Here is a 22,706-nt window from a genome sequence, read left to right on the forward strand (position 1 = left end):
TCGAGCTGCCTCTAGGTGTAAAATCCTACATCCATCGGCGGCACAAGTAATGAGACTTTCATTTTTCCACATGCTTTCGCGTTCGGTACCTTTAGCATGCTTGCAGCAAGGCTGAGGCCGAGAAGGGGAGAGCCAGGGCCTCTTGCCAAAAATCGGAGTAATCATCATACGTCATTGTTGGCTGCGTTTCTGGAGGCCTTTGCTCCATCAAACTGATTGCGAGCCGCAATTTCTCCCCTTCTTCCCTGGAAGTGGCATGTTGACTCTCCGTTTACCATCATTGATACGGGGGGGCGGTCACAGGTTGGACGTCAATCGTCTCTGTTCGCCCAAGATGGCGGACAAAATGTCGACGTACTCGCCGCTGATGGCCAAAAACCTCTCGATCGAACCGATGGTAAGGTCACACGACCCGCACTATACAAAGCCGTGTGGCTGATTGCTGAAAAGGGCGCTAGAATACAAATGAGGCGAAATGGATTACCCTGAAGAAAATCACATATGAGGACCCATCGGGAAAGCAAAGACTGTGGGAATCAGCCGAGCGACAGGTCAATTGAAATTCCCGCCGAGTTGCCTCAGCCGGCCCTAAGAAGACACTGGGAAAGTTGACTCGATGCTGCAGACGAGACCTAAAAACGTTGAAGTCGACGCCGTCGGCGTGGTAGCTATCCTCAACGACCCCAAATCCACCAAAGGCCCCTCGCTGCTGCTTCAGAAGCAATTCCGCCCCGCCGTCGACAAAGTCACCATCGAGGTCCCCTCAGGCCTTATCGACCCCGGGGAATCCCCCGCCGACGCCGCTATACGCGAGCTGAAAGAGGAGACGGGCTACATCGCCACCATACCCTCTGATGCCAAAGCCGCCGAAGGGATCTTGATGTTTAATGACCCGGGTTTCTGCAATACGAACACGAAAATGATTTTTGTGGAGGTGGACATGCGCGACCCGAGGAATCAAGAGGAGAACTTGAAGCCCGAATTAGAGGAGAGTGAGTATATAGAATGCTTTACATTGCCTTTGGACAACTTGTGGAACGAGCTAGCAGACCTTGAGGCCAAGGGCTTTGCGATCGATGCGCGTGTCGGGACGTTGGCACAGGGGATGGAAATAGCGAAGAAGTGGAAAGACGTGCTCAACAAGGATCCCTCATAGATTGTATTGCACGACAGAGACGACTTGGGAGGTTCTGATCCCCCTTTGCGGCCTTTGTCTACGTCTTCAAACGCAATGAATTACAGATACGCCAAGGCCGCTCGGTGGGCATGAGAGCCTCTCGTTCAAGTTCCGTCGAAGATCCACGAAGTTTCATGAGCACCAGACTTTGCAGGATCGAACGGTGAAAATGTAATATTTGCGCTTGTGATAAGACCTCTCTACATTTTGTGAGTTTACTGACGAACAGAGCTCCGTCCCAGGACCGATGCATATCACCATCACCGCCTAAAGATTCCCGTGCCCCAACAAAACCTCAATATCGCCAACCCCCAGGCCATGCCCAGAGAGTCCCTGACCAGATTCAACTTGCTGCCCGTGACCTCCCTCCAGCCGACGGCGACCTCTGCCACGGGGATATTTGCAAACTCGGCCAACATGAGCATTTCGACGTCAAAGATCCAACCTTCCATGTGCATATGGGGAATAATATAAGGCAGCGTGGGGCGGGAGAACAGCTTGAAGCCGCACTGCGTGTCCTTGATGCGGGCCGTGGCGGGGGGTGTCATGACCCAGAGCAACAGGTGGAAGCAGCGCATGAGGAAGTTCCGGATCTTGGAGCGCTTCACCACGACCTCCGAGTCGACCAGGTGCGCCCTCGACCCGACCGCAATGCCTCTCCCATCGGGGTCTTCGATGTCCCGACACGCCCTCACCAACTTTTCGAGGTCGGAAAACTTGGACGCCCCGTCCGCGTCGGCGAAGACGACGTATGCGCCGCGGGCATGGCGCATGCCGTGCGTGACGGCGCCGCCTTTGCCGCGGTTTTCCTCCAGCGAGACCATGCGGATGGACCCCGGGGGGATTTTCACACCACTTTCGGACCGATGCGTCCAGGGACCGGAGTCGCGGCGCGGGTGCGGGTGGAGGATGTGTTTGCGTGCAAAAGTTTGCGCGGTCAGGAGGGTGTCGTCTGTGGAGCCGTCGTCGACGAGCACGATTTCCCAGCCTCGTAGGGGTTCATCTCTCCTCGACTGCGAAGCGGACGTAGTAGTAGTAGCATCGCCGTTTGCCTTCCTGCGCCGCGGACCGTTGGCGTCCTGTGTTTGTCCCTCCGACGACGACGACGTGGTGGAAGATGATGTCCCAGTTCCATACTCGGTCTCGAGAAATGTCACCGCCTCCTCCAGCATCCCCGTCAACCGGTCCTCCTCATTGAACGCCGGAATGACCAGCGTCATGAACACCTCGGCCGGCTCCATCTCGATCTCCTTCTCCAAGTCAATTTCCTTGTTCGGATCCTCTTGCCTGCGCTGGACATATTTCCGTAGCACCTCGTCGTACCAACACGGCAGCGGTTCGGGATCTGTCACGTCGCCGGTCTTGTCGACCGTTATGTATTTCTTCTCGGACGGGCGGGGTTTGCGTGGGTGGGGGACGAAGAGGGTGACGAATATCCATATCTGAATTTCCCCAGCGGTCAGTACCTAGGTCGAGTAATAACCCAGGAGCAAGAGGATCGTAAGAGGGGGAGAGGAATTGGGGGAAAGGAAATGAATGCGTACCAGCAACAAGACCGCAAACGCAGCCCAGATCAAGATGAAGGGCACCAGGCGCCATTGGAACCACTGGTCGTCTTTAAACACAGTTGTAAAGTGACCGCCCATACCAATAGGTCGATCCATGACGACGTCGGCGACTTCATGAGCCTCACCAGGAGGGTCTGGGGTAGTTGGACGACGACGAAGAAGAAGGCGGCCTTAGGGGACCTCACGGAGGGGAATTTCTAGGGAAGTGTCAAGGCCATACGTAGCGCTTCGTCGTCGTCGAGCGGAGCCTGGCGACTGTTGCATTGAGTTTCTGGAAAGACAGATGTCAACAACTTTTTTGGTGGTCGGCAAATCGGCGCAAAGACCAGGCTCCGTGGCCAGGGGGATTCCACATAAGCAAATTACGAGTAGAAACTAAATCACCTTCGAAGGAGCACACCAAAAAGAAAGTTTCCCGGCCACAATGTGAGCTTGGAGCTGGTGTCATCCGTTCTGCATTGCGGAGTCCTGAGATATCATACCTAGCTAGATAGTGTGGGATGTGAGGGCTCCAAGTTTTGGGCGTCGGCCACGCTTCGAACTTCTTCTACGCGGCCCATTTTCAGCCTCGTGTCGTAGCATAGATTAGTCTCTGTCTCGCTTCTATTGTCACCAGAAATGCTGACAAGATGTCCTTTGGTCAAACAAATGGTGCCCTTGACGGTCATGATCGTGACCTTTGTAATGCCAAAATCGCTTCCCCTGCTTATTCTTTCTCAAGAGTATCATAGCCGGTCCCATAAGGCGCATCATCGCGACGAGAAGCTTGAACTGCCCGCAACCTTTGTCCATGCACTTTCCAATTTACTTTCAATCAATTCATCCACCGGCTCAGCACCGACGTCACTCACGCCAACTCCGCCTGCTGCCCTTAACCCGCTATCGCCAGTATTTGGCCGATTCTCCTCCAGACTCTGGTCCAAGTTGCTGGCATAGATGACAGCCGCGAAAGCTTCGAGCTCCCTGACCTCGGCCTCTGCTGTAGATACATATTCGTTGGGAGGGTTGTTCCCATTCCCGATCGCATGTGCCTGGCGTGTGATGATTGCCAGAATATTGGCAAGCTTGACCCGGGGCTCCCCCGGCACGACTGTGACAGCAGAGTCGAGCTCCTGAATGCGCGGCTGCTGTGCGCTAGACATGGACGAAGACGGGGAGTGTTGCCTCGGTTGTGGATATAGTTGGGCAATAACACGAGTGTCGATTAGATGCGAAAACATGGAACCGAGAAGCAGGGTATGGATCCTCGTGAATGTTGGCGAGTCAATCAGATCGGCGGTCTCGTCGAGAAGCTGCCGCAATGGTCCTGTCGACGTATCGATATGAATGGGGTGTTCTTGATGTTCGCCCTTCTCGGGTTCCTGAGCGTCGGAGCCCGGGGAGGTTACGGGCGGAGTGATCACCCCGGACTCTATCAACACTGCTTCTTCCTCCTCTTTGGGCGGTAAGACGTAGGGTAGCCATCTGGTAGCATATCTCTCTTGCTCAGAACCGCCCTCAACGCGCTTTCGGACATCGAGGACCAAATCGCTGAGTCGAGTGGCTGTTAATCCTTCGCTCGGAGAGATGCCCCCAAATACTTCCTCAACTGCTTCCCTGACTTTTGACATAATCTGTGCATAGCCCTTGTGCAGCAAAAACCAGGAAAATGTCAAATATCTCCTGTTTGTTTCAAAGTCGTTCCCAAAGCCGGCCCCTGCGGCCCCGTCATCATGATCTTCCAACGAAATCGAGTCCGCTCTTCCGGGTGGCGGAGGCTGGGCCAACGAAATGACCGAAGATAGGTAGTTTAGTCGACCGAGGAGGTTCAACTGTATTCTCGTGAGGATTATGAGGAGAGACAGACTGTAAATCAATGTGAATGCTCTCGTGATGGAAGTCACTTTCAATTCATTCCAAAGTTGAGCCTTTGTCCGACGAGACCCGGTTGACTGACTCGCATCGCCCTGGAATTGGCTGGCGTGTATAAAGCTGCCCGTCTGAAAGCTGGACATGCTTGCCGTATCGCCCTCATACATGCTCGAGGCTTCGGATTTCCCTTCTCCTGAGGCACGTGCCAATCTCTCGGCCTTCTTCTGTTGCAGCTCATGAGTCAGTTGTTCGACAGGGAGGTCTTCCAGGATGTTCTCGGTCAGGGTGGGTAGTAAGGCGAGGACTGTAATTGTACAGTCTGTTTGATTTTGTTCGAATCGGCGCCGAATGCTGGGTCAGACACAGTCAGTCTATATTCGGTGAACGAAGGCGTGATTCTCTTACTTCTCCTTTGCAATCTTGTCCATCTGCATGCGCTCTCGCGCTTCATTGATCTTTCCGAAGACATACTGGGCGGCCAGATACGTCGCGCCAACAACGCCAGCGCCGATGGCTATCCCAGTGCGATGCCGCTTCAGCCAGCGGCGTGTGGCTGATATCATTTTGACCAATGTGAGGGATTCTGTGCACCTTATCTCAGGTACAAGTTGTCCGCTGAATAGGACATGATCGCGAAGAGCGCAGAGAGAGAGAGATGGAGGGCTCTGAATGAGCGTCCCGAGCAAGGGCAGGATAGCCAAGGGAGCAGGCAGATTCACGTCGCAGCTCTATTGACTCAATTGATCACATATGTCGAAATGGGTCGGATGAAGATTGTGGCGGTGCCTCGGCTGAAGGCTCGAAAAGTAGCACCAGTCATCCCCAGTACCCGAGCAGGAGCATGGGCTTTTTGGTCGGGGATGGATTTGGGGAGAGTGGACAAACGGCTGGGCTGGGCGTAGATACTAGAGGCTGGGTGTAAAGGCCAACCCATGAGCAGCCCGTGAGCCAATAATGAGCAGATGACCCGGGTTGTCAGCAAGGCTCTTCTTACTGGCACAACTACGTAATAATGAGTGCTTTCTTGGTTGTTCCAAGGGCCCTTTTAACCGGCTGAATAGCGCCTGGCGAAGAACCTCTCCTAGCCGAGAATGACCATTCCTGCCCGCTGGACCCCACCATGGAAGGAACAGTTCAAAGAGTCTTCATGCACCTCATCGTGGCTTTCTTCAGAGTCATACCGCAGCGACCAGTCCGCCGATGCTGAATGCACGCTTGTTGCAGCCTGTGAACGACCATGTCTTGAACAACAGCTCTGTCCCAGGCGCCACTTAGCTGGCTGCCACCTCCTTTGCTCTCTCCTACTCGTATTCCGCTGAGCGTACCACCACTCTACCAGAAAAACCCCACCATTTGGCAGTCGAAATCGATTCCAGTACACTTGCGCACGAAGATTGCTGCTTGCGATCATGGACCAGGGCCATCGCGAATACATCCTTGAGGTATTCGCAGACCAAACATTTGTAAGGGACATAGTTAAAGGTACGGTGTCGTCTGGCCCCAAACCTGCGAGTCAGGAGGAACCCTTCTGCTCTACTTTCTTACAAGAGACTGGAATCACTCACAATTACGTTCTTGATAACAGGAGTCCTACACACGATATTCTTTCACCGTTACTTCCCACCCATTCGACCCTCTCTCTACACCCCGAATGCCTCCTCTCTCTCCCATACTCACACCTCGCACTCAACGCAGTCTCTTCCCGTCACACTCCCTTCAATTCTCGAGCCGCCCGAAATCTCAACGGCAATCGACTCTCACGCAGACTTGCTCATCTCTCAGTTGACACCGCAATTCTCAGCGACAAGCCCATCAGCAGCCGCAGGTGGTTCTCGCGGCGAGATCGTAGTGCGATTTTACGATCGCAAACGGAGGAAAACAGGAATCACGACGGGCTGGTTGGGCCGGTTAGGAGGCGGAGGACAAACAGAGGAGGAAGTATGTTGGGAGGAGTGGTGTGTACAGGTCATTGTCGCAAGACCTAGAAGTGAAGCGGGTAAGACTATCCTTCTCGTTCTCTCATGTGCCGTGCGACAGCTTTTCGTGTTACTAACCTATCGATTTCTCTGGCAGACCGCATCAAAGTCCGCCGTGCTATGGAATCTTCCTTACAGAAGACGGCGATGAAGATCGTCGCAATAGTGAACAGAGACAAGGATCACATTCCTCCCATTACCACGAGTGATCAGAACCCATTTCCGTACAGGATATTTGTCAATCCCAAGCAACAGGAAAGTGTGGAGAGGGGGTTTGTGGGAGGATGGAGTTAAGGCTAGGGAGGTGCAGAGCACATCGGCAAGACAAATGCATTCTCCTTAGAGATACAAATTATAGAGCAAAGAAAAGTCGCTGGTTTTTTTTTTGGAGTATTTCATTGGCTCGAACCTCAATTGACACCTTCCTACCTGTGATCAACAACTTGCCTCAACTGATCCCTTGAGAGCCATTGCCACCACCAAGACATAAGTCAACAGGTCTATCGAGAAAGTTCATAATGATATGATTTAGCTTTCGTGAGCAACTTGTAGGTCATCGCGCTGCAACTTCCACACAGCATTGTTTCCCGTGAATCCACCTCCCACCGGATCTCGTTCTGGAATGTGTTCCAATCGTTGTCATAATGCCAAAAACCTTGCCGTATTGTGCTCGAGCCGCATCAAACGGCAGCGATCGCTCTTAATTCTCGCACGAAGTTACGGTGAGATTCCTTGAGACGTTTACTGGCTTTTGAAAGCAGCGTCGGCCTTGCCTCGGACATCGGCAGAGGTGGAGGCAGATGGTTGTTGGAAGAAACGAGAGAAAATCGGCTGGAGGAAAGAGTGGAAGACGATCTGGGCCCCGTTGGTCATTGGAAGGGCCATCCACAAGATCAGGATGAATTTGAAGACGTAGTAGAAGGCTGTTGATCACAGATGGTTAGTACTGACCTGTGCGAGGGGCTAGCCTGCGCATGGACTTACGGAACCAGTAGACGGCATTGACCATGCTCTCAAGAACAGTAAGGAAGGCGTACACAACCCAGTACTAGAATAATGGTCAGTATGGCTGGAATCGGAAAATGTCGGAAGAGACACATACCGTCAACCACTGCGTATCGTCAACTTTACTGCTACTGAACAGAGCTTCGAGAGAGTAGTATCCCGGGATGATGAAGCCGGCGAAGTTGACGAGGAACTCGCCTCCAATGTTGAAGAAGACGAGGAAGAAGTAGAGGCCGATCAAGCCGAGGAAAGCGTAGACCTTGGGAACATTGGTCTGTTTCTCAAAGTTGTTGAGCATAGGATACTTGGAGAGCTGCAGGCACCATCAATTAGCTCACTCACGTTTGTCGACATTGCGAGATGAGACGACGACGATGCCCTCATAAGAGAGCGAGAAGATGGGTGATGTCAAATGGTAGGAAACGGTGGGAGTTGGCAGCCTGGAATTGACATGTGCCCTCACATACTTCCTTATCGATCTGCGAGATCTGATGCTGCGCTTTGTCCTGGAACGACATTTTGACAATGATAAGTTGGTATCTCTACGGGGAATGTAGATTGATGCGGATGGATTTGTGGAATGAAGAGTGGAAATGAGTCTGAATTGCTGGTAATATCTCAGTGCAAACGAAATGTGCGAGTGGGAAGAGAGGTGCAGTAGTGGGAGAGATGATGTGGTTTAAACCCCCTGGTGGTGCTGGTGGCCCAGGGGGCAGGAGGTGACGTTGGTCCGTTTGGTGAATGCATGACCTACAGTACAAACCCAGGCGACAGGTAGCAGCAGGTGGGCAGGCAGCTGCTTGGTGGGAGCTGGCGGCAGCTGGCAGCAGCTGGCAGGCTGGTGGGCGTCTCAGTCCAGGTGCTAGTCAGCTAAGTGCAGCTGGCCACTTGGGTGCCACTCGCGGTGATGACAGCGGCGCTCACTGCCACAAAGTCCCGCCTGACTCTGGCACCTGCACCTCGTCACTCACCTGCTCCAAGTAAATCCTAGGAGGCGAGGGAGGTACTCGGTACTAGTATTACCACCGCTGCACTGCTGCCAGACTGAGAGGCACCCAGAGCCAGAGGCCAAATCCTGGTGGTTGACGTAATAATACTAGGTTCGCATGGTGTGCATCCACAGGCGGCGCAAATAAATTCCGCCATGAACCAATGAGGAGATGATGCTGTCTGACGGATAGATACAACCAAGTTTTGCAGTATCCTGTGGCTGTCAGACCGGAGCCCAATGTTTGGCTTGGCAAACTGTTTCTCTGGCAACAACCTTTGTCGAACTCGAATCGGGCTGTTACTCTCAACACAAACCAGCGACATGGACTAACAGCCACCGCGCTTGAAGTGATCCATCGCAGTCAAGCTCGTCGATTGCATACGTGACATCTTCACCAGCACCTGGAGATTCACTATCTTTTCTCGCGATCGCTCAACAAGCGAGATACACGTCCGCGCACTTCCGCAACAGATCTGATCCACGAAAACATCAGCGCTCAAATGCCATGTTGTGATCGGCCAAATTACCAGCGAGCTGCCTTCCCACCATATCTATAGCGAGCAACAAAACATCCTCTTCCCCGTGACAGAGTTTGGGCCCTGAATATGTATGATCAGTTGTTTGTTTTTGTCGTGACGTCGAGCTAATCCGCCACAGTTCGGAATGGCGCAGTCGCCGACCCTCCCCATGGAGGAAACTCCAGACCAGCAAGATCCTACACATGCAAATAACGCAAGTAATAGAGAGAGACAACGGCCAAAATCCAGAGGCTCGACAACTAGCCTACAGTCCATCGGCGTGGGTAGCGCCTTCCAACCACCTGCGCATACACACCACCCACAACAACAACAACAACAACCACCACCACCAGACGAGCCGAACATGCCTTTAGACCAAAACACCTTCTTCATGCAACATGGCACTCACCCCGCTGCTGGCATGTATGGTCCTAACCCTGAAGATATGCTCATGCATTACCAACACAATATGCCACCGCATCTTCATCAACAACCGATAGACCCCAACACAGGAATGCCGCAACATGAGATGCGTCCCATGTCACAACATGCATTCCAGGAGATGCAGCACTACCCTATGCAGTATCCTCACGGCTTGCCGCCATATGCTGTCGCTCCTCAACATTTGCATCATATGCGGCATCATTCTGAACAGTTCGAAGGCTCACCTGCGCCGGAAGATTCAAACAACGAGAATGGCGGGGCCAAGAGAAGAAAGGGTACGGCTTCCAGCGTGGCTAACGACCAAGAGCTGCGGCGACTACTAGCACAGTACCAGGGCAAAAGTCTCAAGGAAGTTGCCGTGGAGGTTCAAAAGAATGAAGGTGCTGGGGGCAAATCTGAAAAAGCAAAACAAGTGTTTGCTATGCTTTGGTAAGTTCTCCTTTGAGGGAGCCTGCGGCCCTGGCTTATATTTGTAGGCTCCAAGAAAACTGTCAACGTTCTTCAAACTCCGTGCGTCGCGACCGCGTATTTACGAGATACACGGAGCGCTGTGGTAATGAGCGAGTTCCGACACTGAACCCAGCGTCGTTCGGGAAACTAGTCCGCATCATCTTTCCCAATGTCCAGACCAGAAGATTAGGAGTTCGAGGCGAATCGAAATATCACTACGTGGATCTATCGCTAATCATGGATGATGATGATCGACAATATGCTCTTGTACCTGAACGGCCTGGAACATCAAGCGGCAACCAGCATGAAAGACACGGATCAGTCCAGGAGGCAAACAAAATATTCAAGGCCAACGTGACTCCTCCTATCGATCGTCCTATGTCACGAGCAACCATGGAGACAGCCGACTTCCCTGCCCCGAGTGCTGCGTTCTTGTCCAAGGAAGCTGACGTCGCTGAGGATGAGACGCCAGTGTCTGTAGAGTCTCAGGCTGAGCGGCTGGATTGCAAGTATATCAACACGCCAACCATCCGCTTCCCCGTCAAGTCCATGCCTACGAATGTCGTCGTTGCGCTTCCTTCAATTCGTCAACATCTCCCAGCTAGCATGGCGACTTACCTGGGTATGCCAACACTCAATTCACTTTCTCAGCCGTCTACTTCGTCCCAAGATACACCTATTGACTTTCCCGATATCCATCCTTACCTCGAGGGAGAGAATTATGACGCGTCGATCGCCAAGGCCTTGTTCCATCTCTACCGTTCATACTGCATCGATGTCATTGATGCCTTTCGCAAATGCAAGGAGAAGCCGTTCTTCAACCACCACTCTGCTTTCAATGGGAAGATGACTGTTCCGGTCTCCAAGTTGTTTTCGATGCCCTGCTTGGCTCCATGGATCCAGGAGTGCGATATGCGCATGTATAAGCAGATTGTCCGATTCATTGCTCCTTTAGCAATACAGAATGTGCCCGAGGTTGTTTGGAATGTGTTCGACCGCATCGGATCGCGCCTGGTTAGCCACCTCATCTCGGCATTTGAAGAAAAATGCCCTGTTCACGTTATTGTCGCGAAGATCGTTCCTGCAGCCAGGTTTGTGCACGTGCTGAAGAAGCTCAAGGGCGCCAACGCGGCTACGTTACAACTGAGTCGAATGCTTGAAGACCCCCAACAGAGAACTCAGATGTGGCTTGATCTGATGTCCATTGTTGATCCCGATCGTCTACTAGAGGATAGCATGCCCCCACCCGAAAGTCTCGAGAAGATGCTGGGCATGTTGAAGCACGACATGAGGCCTCTTATTAATCCCATCGATGACGCATTGGTCCACGCAGCGGAAGAAGACCCAGCTAGCGCATATGCAACTTTTATTAACGACAGTGCCGACCCTTGCGACGGCATCCTGCTCCCAGAGTCCAGCGACGCACCTACTTCTTTGCTCGAGCGGTGGATCAGTTGGCTGGAGCGATTGCCCCAACTTTTCGACGGCCACCACCCTCAATGCATGATCAACTGGCACACAAGGCTGTGGAGGAGTGTCATGATGCAAATGGGACAAGGTGGTGCTCACAGCTATCAATCATGGTGGTTCGTGGAGTCGTTCACCACGCAAATGCTCGACTGGATGACGCAGATGGAAGGATTGCTCATGGACTCGCAGAGTCAGAAGCTTGCAGACGAGAGAGAGCGGGAGAAGCGTGAGGAGGCTCAAACTCAACCGGGCGTACCTCTCCATGGCACGAAGAGAAAGAGGGCGGTCCAGGATGTTGACGCAAACGGCGATGCTCCAGCTGGACCCGATTCACGCAAGTCAGTAAAACTGGAAATGGCTCCGGGCCGTTCACCTACCCTTCCAGTGGCCAGCGTCGAGCAGCAAGCGGGTCAGGAGATTGATGACGACGAAACCGACGCGGAGCTTGATGAACTACGACGCGGTGGCCCTTTAGACCTGCCTAGTTTTCATACCGGCCTCAGCAGTCCAGTCAAGCACCGCGCCCCTGGCAATCATGACGACAGTGGGATTGACCTTGGGCTCGATGTCGACATCGAAGCAGAGAAAGAGGCCAGAAAGTTCAACAAGAGAGACTGGCTTCTCAGCAGCGATCCGGCCGACCCAGCCATGGGTCTGGTCGTATTGGCCTAATGAGAGATCGACATAATTATGCTCAGCGACCAGACGCTGTTGACCCTTAATCACATGTACTGGAGGAATGTGGGACGGGGATATAATCCGACGATTTTGAACGAGCTGCACGACGGGATGACAGGGACGGTTTTAAGGAAACGGTCCATGGGTATTTCTAGTGGCGGCACGGAGTGTGGTTTTCAGGGTACATTTCTTCGCGGCAGGAGGTCCCAGTCCGAAGCACCTGTTGGTGACCAAAACATGGTTGATATGATGGAGGAGTGTTTCCTTTTGCACCTTTGATACCCGGAATCTGCGAACGGGTTGGCTGTATCTTCTTGGGCCAACGGCTTGGTGGCAGGTTTACGTTTCAGTGTGTTGAATCTTGGGAAACGGTTTTGCATGGGTGTCCAAATCCTTTGTTTCTTATAGCAACTTCTTGGAGAGCGCAAGTCCTTGTTGTCGTTGATGAGGTTTTAGTCTCGTTAAATGAAGAAGAATAGAATCATTGTAAAAGGGATGAGCTGGGAAAAGGGGGCAAGTCGTCGTGTTAGGTGTGTACCAAGCGAATCAAGTAAAGCGGCCGCCAATGTTGCGTAACTTCACATTTATCATCTCACCAACACTTACCAGCGGCATCACCAGAGCTGTGCATTTGCGCGTGGTTCCGTTTTCTCTGAGCTGAAGGGTATCTCTCTCTCTCTCTCTCTCTCTCTCTCAAAAACCAGGACCCTGGCTGGCGGTAATAGCCATGACCAAACGAGCAAGACCGCCCAACAATAATGTCAAGACGGAGACCACGACGCATTCTCCCAAACCAACAGTGCCTCCTCCATCACAGACGGACAACCGACCCAAATCCTTCGTCTCGATATTGACTGACGCAAAAGTGCGAAGGGCTCTACAGCTTGTCCTGCTTGCGGCCGTCTCTGCGCCCATCTCCCAATTAAACCTATCGCCTGTGTATGGAGATATACCAGCAGCTCTGTACCATCAATATGGCCTCGCTGCCTCCTTCATGCTCGCATTTGCCCTTCGGGGCTACCTCCCCGTCTGGGTATCACGAGCCATCACCCCTTTCTGCTTCTGGATCCCTAGCATCCAATTCTTTCTCTTCCGATCCAGTTCGACTCTCGGTAACCCACTGGGTCCTCTGGTCACGGAGCTCCTGACTTGCTATCCTCTTGTGCTGTTGTCCACCTACTTTGCGATTCAATACTTCGACGAGACCTTCAGCTCTAGCCACTCGGATTCCTCGTTAGGAGAGGCTGCGCCATCAATGGGGTTGTTCATGCTCTTTTCCGTCCTCCATCGAGCTTGTAGGGGCGTTGTCTCGTCACTTCTCGGGCACGGCTTCCTCACTTCACGCATTGGAATGCAGCTGGTAGTTGCTTCGCTATATGGGATGGTTCTACAGAACAGCATCTTGTGGCCCTCACTTCCAGCAGTCGCTTTTACTATGGTGGCAAATCCCCACTGCACACTTTCACGAACTACAGAGGTGCTCAACAACACCTTGGCTCTGTACAACTATACTTTACTGGAACGAAAAGAGTCGATTACAGGCTACATCTCGGTGTTGGAAGACAACCAGCGAGGTTTTCGCGTGATGAGGTGCGACCATAGTCTTCTAGGCGGAGAGTGGAAGATGCCCCCCCCCAAAAGAGTCCAGAGGAAGGTTGCGGAACCGATCTATTCCATCTTTGTGATGCTTGAAGCAGTACGTCTTGTTGAGGGCGCCTCTCCTAGCCCATATAAGACTGCCTTGAACATCGGGCTAGGAATCGGAACTGCGCCATCTGCCCTGATCCACCATGGAGTGAACACAACGGTCATGGAACTTGATCCGGTCGTTCATGAATTCGCGATCAAGTACTTCAACTTTCCCCATAACCATAGCTATTATATTGGTGACGCCATCCACGCGGTCACCACTGCGAACTCGACCGAGGCAGACTCTTACGACTACATTATCCACGACGTCTTCACTGGGGGAGCAGAGCCAGTGGAGCTCTTTACCATGGAATTCCTCTGGGGGCTGCATATGCTTTTGAAACCAGATGGAGTAATAGCCATCAACTACGCAGGGGATCTCGCCATGCCTGCATCCTCTCTTATTTATAGGACGATTATATCAGTATACCCTTCCTGCCGTGTTTTCCGAGAAGACGAAGCACCCACGCCTGGAACCAAACCAGCCGATTTCACCAACATGGTATTCTTCTGCAGGAAAAGGAAAGGAGCGATTACATTTCGAAGACCTGTTGCAGAAGATTTTCTGGGAAGTGGTGCTCGGCAAGAGTTTTTGATACCAAAGCATGAAATCGACCCGAGTGAGTTTGATACTGAAGGCGCCGTTCTCAGAAGCGGACAGACGAAAGAACTCGAGAAATGGCAGGCACAAAGCGCGTTGGGCCACTGGACGGTCATGAGGACAGTGCTGCCAGACGTCATCTGGGAGAATTGGTAATGCGTGCCAGGGCAAGACTCTGCGAACTTATTGTGCACCAGCGAACGATCGATCATGTCAAGCCAAGTTCGACGGCGTCAGTCGCGGCTTAGGCGCAGAGATGTGATGAAGGATATATTAGGTATGGCCGGAGGCATGGTCCAACCACTTCTGACAACTCGGCCAGTACTCAGGTTGTCAATGGTTATGTAGAGGAGCAGGCCATTTCTGCGCCACGCGCTGATAGTTTGGAGCATTCCGCAGGATCATCCCCTCATTGAGCTGTCCAATCTCGCGGCGAAAGATATCCTGCCAGGGCGTCTGAGACTCTGGGATCGGATATCCCCCCTTCGCCTCCAGGTCCTGCCGTCGCTTCTTCAGCTCATCGTCAGAGATCAAGATCTCGACACGTCGCTTATTCAAGTCGACCCTCAAGACATCTCCATCCTTAAGCAGTGCCAGGTTACCACCTGCGGCGGCTTCAGGGCTGGCATTCAGAATGGACGGCGAACCCGACGTGCCCGACTGCCTTCCATCTCCAATGCACGGCAAAGAGGTGACGCCTTGTTTCAAGACGTGGCCTGGAGCATGCATGTTGACTACTTCCGCCGCACCAGCTGAGATAGAAATTAGCACCTTTACTCGAGACAGACCCGAAGCCAAAGTCTCTGTCTTGCGCACGGTCCACGAAGGGGGAAATGGCCTAGGCATTGATTTGATTTCTTCGGAGTGAGGGACAAGGAGTACTTACGATATCCAAGAGGGCCAGCGCCACGCATCACCAAAATCGTCCTCTTATCGACTGGGGTCTTAGGATCATCGATGCGGCTGATGAAATCCTCTCGCCCATCAAACACCACAGCCTTACATTCGAATGCATTGGGGTCCTTGGAATCTTCCAAGAACTCCCGCCGGAAATCGTCGGAAATCACGGAGGTCTTCATGATGGCGGAATCAAAGAGATTACCTGTCATGTGGAGGAAGCCTGCTCGCTGTTTCAGCGGCTCACCGTAGGGCTTGATGGTCCGTCTGTCCCAAGAATGCCTGCCGTCCACATTCTCCTTTACGGTCTTGCCATTGCAGCTGAGCGCTTTTGGCTGGAGTTTACCTTGATCCAGAAGTTCGGCCATGACTGCTTGCAGTCCGCCGGCTTTGTAATACTCCTCGCACAACATCTCGCCGGCCGGTTGCACGTTCACCAGCAAAGGGATGTCAAGCCCAATCCTATCCCAGTCATTCAAATCCAGGGGGACACCAATATGCTTGGCCACAGCATTCAGGTGGATGGGGGCATTGGTGCTGCCTCCGATGGCGCTGTTCACGACAATAGCATTTTCAAAGGCTTCCCTCGTCATGATATCGCTTGGCTTGCGATCGGCGTGCACCATCTCCACAATCTGCTTACCAGTCCTGTACGCGCATTGAGCACGCTCACGATACGGGGCTGGAATCGCCGAAGAGCCTGGTAGAGCCATACCAAGTGCTTCGGCCAGAGCATTCATGGTTGATGCCGTGCCCATGGTGTTACAATGACCTGCTGAGGGCGTCCCAGCTGCGATCATCTCCACCATCATATCATCGTCAATCTTCCCCGCAGCATGCAAATCCCTAGCTTTCCATAAAATCGTCCCCGAGCCAATTCTGTCCTGCGAGCCGTGGAGGCGCCCGTTCAGCATGGGACCGACATTGAGACAAATGGCCGGAATGTTGACAGTAGCGGCGGCCATGAGCATTGCCGGGGTCGTCTTGTCACAGCCAGTCAAAAGCACCACTCCGTCCAACGGATATGCATGCAAGATCTCGACAAGCCCCAGATACAGCAGGTTCCGATCCAGAGTCGCTGTGGGCCGTCTCGCCGACTCCTGGATCGGATGCGTGGGGAATTCGAAAGCGATGCCACCAGCGGAGCGAATGCCTTCCCGCACCCGTTTAGACAATTCGAGATGGTGTCGGTTACAGGGGGCGAGGTCACTCCCAGATTGAGCTATGCCGATGATGGGTTTGCCGGTGTTGAGTTCCGATGTCGTCAGGCCATAGTTGAGGTACCGGTCTGTGTACAGAGCCATCATCTCCGGGTTTTCGGGAGAGTTGAACCAGTTTTCAGACCGCAGCTTCCGGGATTTGGAGCCGTTGGTTGTTGTGCTGCTTCCAGCCTTGGACAGCTTCAGTTCGAGTTCCTGGGTCCTTTTGCGCAGGCTTTCGAGTTCGACTTTGTAGTCTTCCATGTCTGGCACCGGGCCGCCATCGTGACGATGTCCGTCACACGACCCGCAAGACTGCTGCTGCTCCTCCTCCTTTGGGCAACTCATGTTTGTAAAAGGTCTCTTGCTTGGGATGAATCCTCGATTTGGTCAATCTTTGTCCTATCCTCCCGTGGGCGATATCTTCCCTTGAATTGCTCCGAAAGCGGGCGGCTTCCGTCTCTACTCCAAAGACTTAAAACACACTCTTGCCCTCCCCTCTGACTGAGTGGAATAGGTTAGTCCGGGGGTTCTTATAGTATGTTATCACATATGATATATGCGACACACATATATATATATAATATCCCCGAACAATCGTCGCCTACTAAGTACGACTTTTTCGCTGACCCATCTCTCGCCGCTTTGCTGTCCGGCTAGCGACTATTTAGTCGACTCGGTCTCTCGCCCGCTCGCTTCTACTCTCTTCCCCTCATTCGCGCTCCCCTCCACTCCCTTCTGCTCTCTTATGGCTCTGGCCCGCTCCTGCGGTGTTCTCTCGCCTACTAGGGAGGCTCCTCAGTAGGTAAGGGGTGGATCTTACCTAAGTTATGCGCTTCTGTAGGTAGTAGTCTCACCACCACCTCTCCTCACCTCACAAACTAAAACTTTTGGAAATTGCTATATTGATAACATCTCAGATGACAGAAAGCAGGCATCATACCTAGGTAATAAGCGGCAAAAAAAAGAGGAACATGCCTCGGACGAGAATCGAACTCGTGACCTTCGGATGGCTCCCCGTGTGTTTGCACAGGATCATAAATCATTTATGAGACCGACGTCATAACCGACTTTCGGAAAGTTAGCTTGAATCAAAGACCGTATAGACAGAAAATTCATACCTAGACCACCAAGGCATTTAATTGGATTTTGGACAAATTTTGGCCATGAAAACTATTATGTGAATCAGTTTCTGGGCTGTGAGAGCGGAGTTTTCCGTACGTGTTTAGTGCCGGGGGGGAGGGGAGCAGCGTGGCCCGAAAAGTGCCTCACGGTGCTCGGCAACAATGACCGAGAGTGGGCCCGGGACTTGGGAACCTGCATAGACTTGGGCAAAAAACATTCACGGCGGCGTGCCTCAGGGCTTGCCAAGCCGAGCTCAGGATTGCACAGCTCACGGCTCAGCATGGCTTGGGTCACGACACGGGCTCGACGGGTCAAATAGCGAGATGCTCAGGTTTAGAAGCGGAAATGGACTTTAGAGAGATTAAGATTCGCCGCTGAGCCATCGTGGTATAGGGCTCATGATCGAAGAAGCCCCCTGAGCCCGAACTGGCTTCTGAGAACAGGCACTAGAGAAGCTCCTGACTGCTCGTCCAGTGCTCGGGCGCGCTCCTCTCGTACTCTACTACTGTAGCTCCCGCGACGCTCCCATGCTTGGCCGAGCATCCGTCACACGGTGCCCGAGTAAAGCGGCCTCGCTCCCTTTCCTGAATGGAAAATGGCAAGGGACAGAGCACAGTTTGGGGATGATATAATGTATATACCTAGGTATATATATCAACTCGCAAAGAGGGGGATCGAGAAGAGCGAGTAGACGATATCAAAGATGACAAAGTCAAGGGGAGAAGGATCGATCAATGATCAACACCTGACAACGGGCGTGGTCGGTCACCAGCGCCGACTTGAGCGAAAGGAGTATATCTTTTTCGAAGCACGGAATTGCGTATTTGATGCCGAATCCTTTCAGCCCCCTTCCCATCTCCTCGTCCTCCATTCTTTCTTGCCGTCCAATCCTATCCCTTTCATCGGCAAACGGTCGGTTATCGAGAAGCGTCCTGGCACCGGTAGGAAGGCTAGGCAGTCAGTCGCGTAAGGGGGGCCGGCCCAAAGACCCAGCCCGAAAAGCCGCGCCAATGCCCACAACGCAATATTGCAAAATGAGGGGGTGGGAAATAACAATAACAGTGGAAAAACCGTCCTGAATAGGTGGATGGGCGGGTGGAGCTGGGCTCGAGGGCGGGCGGCCTTTTCGCCGAAGCGTTTCCTAATGCTTGGATCTTTCTCCAAGAGGAGAGGGAACTTGAGGTGCTAATTGTAGGTGAGGTGAGGTAAGGCTTCTCCAAGGAAAAAAAAACGAGGCCCCAGGTTATGGATTGATATACCCGTTAAGGGGAAAGAAAAGAAACCAGCACATTTAGGATAACTGGATATTCAGTCCCAAAGGACTCTGACTGTATAATAATAGCATACATTTCAGAAACTAGACAGACAATCGTTCAAACAACTAAAGCAATAAGGGGTGACCCGAAAACTGAACACATTAGTAGTGTTGTATATCTCAACAAAGAAGCAACTTTTCCGTCCGACTCCGCCGTCAAAATAAAGGAGAAATTCATGTCTTTCGTAGACACAAGATCTTGGAATCCTTCTCTTGCCCTTGACCAGAATATCCTGTGAACGCACAACGCCTCAAAACATCACGACGAATGGAAAGGGGTATCATCATCTTCTTCTCCTTCTTGTTCCTCTTCCCCTATCTCTTCTTCTTCAAAATAAGGTTGTTGTACAAAACCCATCGGACTGCCCATGATATGCTGATCCCCTTGGTCGAAATCGCTGTCGGTCTCATCAACCCAATCTTCGCGTCCGTCTGAAGACTCCAGATAAACAAGGTCCGCCCAAACTCGCCAATGCACCGTTGCAATATGTGCCACTCTTCTTGCAATATCGTCAGTCTCGGGGAGGGAGCGCCATTGTTGCCTCGAGGCTCGAACTTGTTGCCACTGCTTCTGCGCTTGCGAGATGGCCAATATGGTCATGTTCTGAAATTTGTTCATTTGATCGTTTGTCGCCCCTTCGAGCACACGTAGGATTGTGCTTGCATGATGTTGGTTTTGATGTTCTCCCTCAAACTGTGCAATCAATCTTGCAGTCGTCTTGATGACTATGGAGTCGGGTATGAGAAACGTGGAACCCGGCCAGATGAGGAACGCAGCACGTGTCAGCTCAAGAGCCACTGCGCCGGCATGTCGCAACCAGATTTCTTCCATGGGAGTTCCGTCAAGGTCGCCATCGGTGAGATCCATGATTCTGTTCCGTAGGAGCGTGTGCATCTCCGATACGCGGGTCTGCAAGACACCTTGCCAGGACGAGTCTGGATCTTGACCTAGCAGTTCACGGAGCAGCTGATCAAAGACTGATAGACATATGTCGAGATGGATCATGTCTTGAAAGTCCATCCGGATTTCCTTCAGGCGCTTGTGATCGTATGCAAGGGTTGCTGGAACCTCCAGATCGTGGCAGCGGCAGAGTTCAAGCAACCCATGCACCAGCGCAGCGGTCGGAGGTATTCTTGTGCTTTTGCTATCAAGTTGACATTGTCGGTGTTTTTCAAGAGCATCACAGTACCATGCTCGTGACTCTTCGCTCTTGAGTTCCCCGTCTCTGATACGCGACCTGAAATAATCTTGCTGAAAAGTGACGGTATCATCGATCAAGAGGTAACGAAAGCTTCGGATCTGATGATTAGCGACGTCGAGCTTCATTGCCTCCAGAAACTGAAACAGCTTTTCAATGCCGATGACAAGAGCGTGTAAGTCCCCAGTCTCTGCACCCTTTCCTATTTGTTCAGCCATCTCATGTGCATAGACATCTCTCATCGGCGCGCAGTGACTCGTGAGGAGCCCATCAAGCCATCGAGCCAAGCGCACAATGTCTAAGAGCCCATGGGACACCTCTTGCAGGAGCAGAGGCACGTCAAGATACTGACTGATCTGATACTGGTCCCTGTCCGGGATCAGAATGATGAGCAACTCTTTCAACTTCCGGAACAAGACAGGCAACCTTCGCTTGAATAATACTGGCTTAGCAGAGCGCAAAGAGCGCTTCCTATCACACTCGGAACACGAGCCCAGCGGCTCATGTTGGTAGACTATCTTCAATTCAGTCTCCAGACTATTCCAGTATCTTCTCGCCTGCTTCTTCTTTAGCTCCCCCTTCTCCCCAGAAATGGGGGTGAAGTGGAGATCATGATCGAAATTGATATCGATGCGGAGGTTGATATTCGACTGTATGTAAACCAGCTCGAGCTCTTCTAATGTTTCCTTGGTCACTGGCGGGTGAGGAATGGCACCCACAAGTGCGTCAACTTCGTCTTCGCTTATGCAAGGAGGAATGACAATCGAGTCTTCAGGGTCATGGTCTCCGAGGCACCAATGTTCGCAGGTTGAGGATGGCAGCTCTCCGCAAGGTAAAGGGTCGGCCTCTTGAGGAGCCTCCTTCCGAGTCTCTGCGGGCTCGTCCAAGGCTGCGTCTGCAGAGCGAGGTTCGTCATGACGTTCTTCGGCTTTGATGTCCCATTTGGGCGAACTGCATTCGGCACGCCCAGGCATCTTGGGTTCGGCGGTGGAGGATGTGGACGATAGCGAAGACGGAGCGGTCACGTCGTCTTTAGTGGCTGCAGCTCGATATTTCTGGATGTTTCGGACCTGTTCTGAGGCACCCCTAGCATCTTGTTTGTCTCCGGCCATCTTGTTACCGTCGCCGTCTTCTTCGCATTCCCCTAGATCCTTCTTCATGCGAAGCTCGTGCCCCGGAGTCTCGACTCTTCATTGCCATTGGCGCATGGTTTCGACAAGTTTGATTGTGCAAGCCGGAGTTTGGCAAGGGCGGGCAACGCTCGAGTGACTGGAAAGGGGCGGGAGATCTGATGGAGTGGGACAGAGCCCAGGAATGTTGGATCTCGCGCCTCACAATGCGAGTGTGGGAAACGGCGTCTCAGTATGACAATGCGCGGGTAGGCGAATAGTGTTGGGAGGGTTGGGGTGGCAGGCGTGGGTGTGCCAGCAAATGGACAAATCCCTTGCCTTGCTTTTTGAGGAACGTGGGAGGAATCACGGATGGGCATCCGCTGGCTGCACTATTAGAGAGAAATAGAACAAAAAAAAGGTGTGGGAGGTGGATGAATGGTAGTAGTAAGCGTGGGAGTCTGGGAGAGCGTCCAGGAAGGCGTTTGCTGCGGTCCTTTTCCTTCTCCTTCTCTTGTCTCTTGCGCTCTCCCGCCCAGCCTTCTCAGCCACCAACAAAGCAGGGTTTCTTTACAAAGCAAAGCAACCAACACCTGAACACCGGAATGCCTTGGTCGTGTGATTGAGACGGCGGGAGAGTTGGCACTAGGTAAGCCTCATGTTTGTTTCGGGGAGAAAGTGTTGGGTCTTGACTGGAGTCAGATCTAGGAATTTTCGGATACCTATTCCCCTGAAGCTCCGGGACTGCGATGGGTTCGAGGACGGCCTTGCCTCATCAAGCTGAGTGTCTTGTGCCGGAAATTACGAACATTGCGCCAGGGGTGTGCCATTGTCCGCTCGCGGCCTATTCCCATTGGAACTGCAAATTGGTCGTTGACCGACGCAAAGAGACTCCGGAGGATGTGAGGCGCCGGGCTACAGAAAATAACACATCCATTTGGCATTGAAAGAACAGAAGACGCAGCCTTGAGCTCGATAAAGTGGGACCTTCATCGTCTCCATCATGCGGTCCCTCATGCGGCCCCAAAGTTTGCTCTCACAATTGGTGCGTTTTGTGCTTTGGTGCTTCGGGCAGCGGACCTTAATGAGAGCCAGCGTGGTGCAGCTTGCCAATGAGCAGCCTTACGAGTCTCTTCCTTGCTCCGCATCTGTCCTTCAAGCCTCAAGCAATGGCGCTGGTGGCGCCGCTGTCGAAGATCAGGCTCGCTACCTACCGCCATACGCCGACTCGCTTCGTGAGCCTCTCCATTCCTCAGTAAATCGTTCCCTGAAATGGCTATATAACTGGTACCCGACCTCCCCTTTTTAAAGAATGAGGCGAGCTCAACTAACCTGTCATCCATCTACACAGTAAGGATCTTCCCTCTCAGTCCGCCCATCACCTTTGCCATGGCCCATCAGGATATCGACCTTGTCGTGGAGAATAATGCTACCCTGAAAGCGT

General features: G+C 52.5%; 9 protein-coding genes across 9 annotated transcripts; 4 read left to right on the plus strand and 5 right to left on the minus strand.

Annotated features, from left to right (window-relative positions):
• Nucleotides 1-334: 334 nt before the first annotated feature.
• Z520_10582 (uncharacterized protein) lies at nucleotides 335-1,156 on the plus strand (the record flags this gene model as incomplete). The annotated part of the gene is made up of 3 exons (XM_016781074.1): nucleotides 335-397; nucleotides 459-551; nucleotides 626-1,156. The coding sequence occupies 3 exons, from the start codon at nucleotides 335-337 to the stop codon at nucleotides 1,154-1,156; spliced, it is 687 nt and encodes a 228-aa protein (XP_016627799.1).
• A 281-nt stretch (nucleotides 1,157-1,437) lies between these two features.
• Z520_10583 (uncharacterized protein) lies at nucleotides 1,438-2,841 on the minus strand (the record flags this gene model as incomplete). Its single annotated transcript, XM_016781075.1, has 2 exons — nucleotides 1,438-2,619; nucleotides 2,722-2,841. The coding sequence occupies 2 exons, from the start codon at nucleotides 2,839-2,841 to the stop codon at nucleotides 1,438-1,440; spliced, it is 1,302 nt and encodes a 433-aa protein (XP_016627800.1).
• Nucleotides 2,842-3,494: 653 nt separating this feature from the next.
• Nucleotides 3,495-5,159, minus strand: Z520_10584 (uncharacterized protein; the record flags this gene model as incomplete). The annotated part of the gene is made up of 2 exons (XM_016781076.1): nucleotides 3,495-4,947; nucleotides 5,002-5,159. 2 exons carry the CDS (start codon nucleotides 5,157-5,159, stop codon nucleotides 3,495-3,497), a joined length of 1,611 nt encoding a protein of 536 aa, XP_016627801.1.
• An 846-nt stretch (nucleotides 5,160-6,005) lies between these two features.
• Z520_10585 (uncharacterized protein) lies at nucleotides 6,006-6,866 on the plus strand (the record flags this gene model as incomplete). The annotated part of the gene is made up of 3 exons (XM_016781077.1): nucleotides 6,006-6,059; nucleotides 6,292-6,592; nucleotides 6,670-6,866. 3 exons carry the CDS (start codon nucleotides 6,006-6,008, stop codon nucleotides 6,864-6,866), a joined length of 552 nt encoding a protein of 183 aa, XP_016627802.1.
• Nucleotides 6,867-7,313: 447 nt separating this feature from the next.
• Nucleotides 7,314-8,095, minus strand: Z520_10586 (protein yop1; the record flags this gene model as incomplete). The annotated part of the gene is made up of 4 exons (XM_016781078.1): nucleotides 7,314-7,495; nucleotides 7,557-7,620; nucleotides 7,675-7,890; nucleotides 8,045-8,095. The coding sequence occupies 4 exons, from the start codon at nucleotides 8,093-8,095 to the stop codon at nucleotides 7,314-7,316; spliced, it is 513 nt and encodes a 170-aa protein (XP_016627803.1).
• A 1,136-nt stretch (nucleotides 8,096-9,231) lies between these two features.
• On the plus strand, nucleotides 9,232-12,122 carry Z520_10587 (uncharacterized protein; the record flags this gene model as incomplete). The annotated part of the gene is made up of 2 exons (XM_016781079.1): nucleotides 9,232-9,959; nucleotides 10,007-12,122. 2 exons carry the CDS (start codon nucleotides 9,232-9,234, stop codon nucleotides 12,120-12,122), a joined length of 2,844 nt encoding a protein of 947 aa, XP_016627804.1.
• Nucleotides 12,123-12,855: 733 nt separating this feature from the next.
• On the plus strand, nucleotides 12,856-14,574 carry Z520_10588 (uncharacterized protein; the record flags this gene model as incomplete). The annotated part of the gene is made up of 1 exon (XM_016781080.1): nucleotides 12,856-14,574. The coding sequence occupies one exon, from the start codon at nucleotides 12,856-12,858 to the stop codon at nucleotides 14,572-14,574; it is 1,719 nt and encodes a 572-aa protein (XP_016627805.1).
• Nucleotides 14,575-14,751: 177 nt separating this feature from the next.
• Z520_10589 (uncharacterized protein) lies at nucleotides 14,752-16,862 on the minus strand (the record flags this gene model as incomplete). Its single annotated transcript, XM_016781081.1, has 2 exons — nucleotides 14,752-15,170; nucleotides 15,305-16,862. The coding sequence occupies 2 exons, from the start codon at nucleotides 16,860-16,862 to the stop codon at nucleotides 14,752-14,754; spliced, it is 1,977 nt and encodes a 658-aa protein (XP_016627806.1).
• Nucleotides 16,863-19,213: 2,351 nt separating this feature from the next.
• Z520_10590 (uncharacterized protein) lies at nucleotides 19,214-21,265 on the minus strand (the record flags this gene model as incomplete). The annotated part of the gene is made up of 1 exon (XM_016781082.1): nucleotides 19,214-21,265. One exon carries the CDS (start codon nucleotides 21,263-21,265, stop codon nucleotides 19,214-19,216), a length of 2,052 nt encoding a protein of 683 aa, XP_016627807.1.
• Nucleotides 21,266-22,706: the final 1,441 nt, after the last annotated feature.

The sequence above is a fragment of the Fonsecaea multimorphosa genome, assembly GCF_000836435.1.
Source record: "Fonsecaea multimorphosa CBS 102226 unplaced genomic scaffold supercont1.31, whole genome shotgun sequence".
Classification (NCBI taxonomy): domain Eukaryota; kingdom Fungi; phylum Ascomycota; class Eurotiomycetes; order Chaetothyriales; family Herpotrichiellaceae; genus Fonsecaea; species Fonsecaea multimorphosa.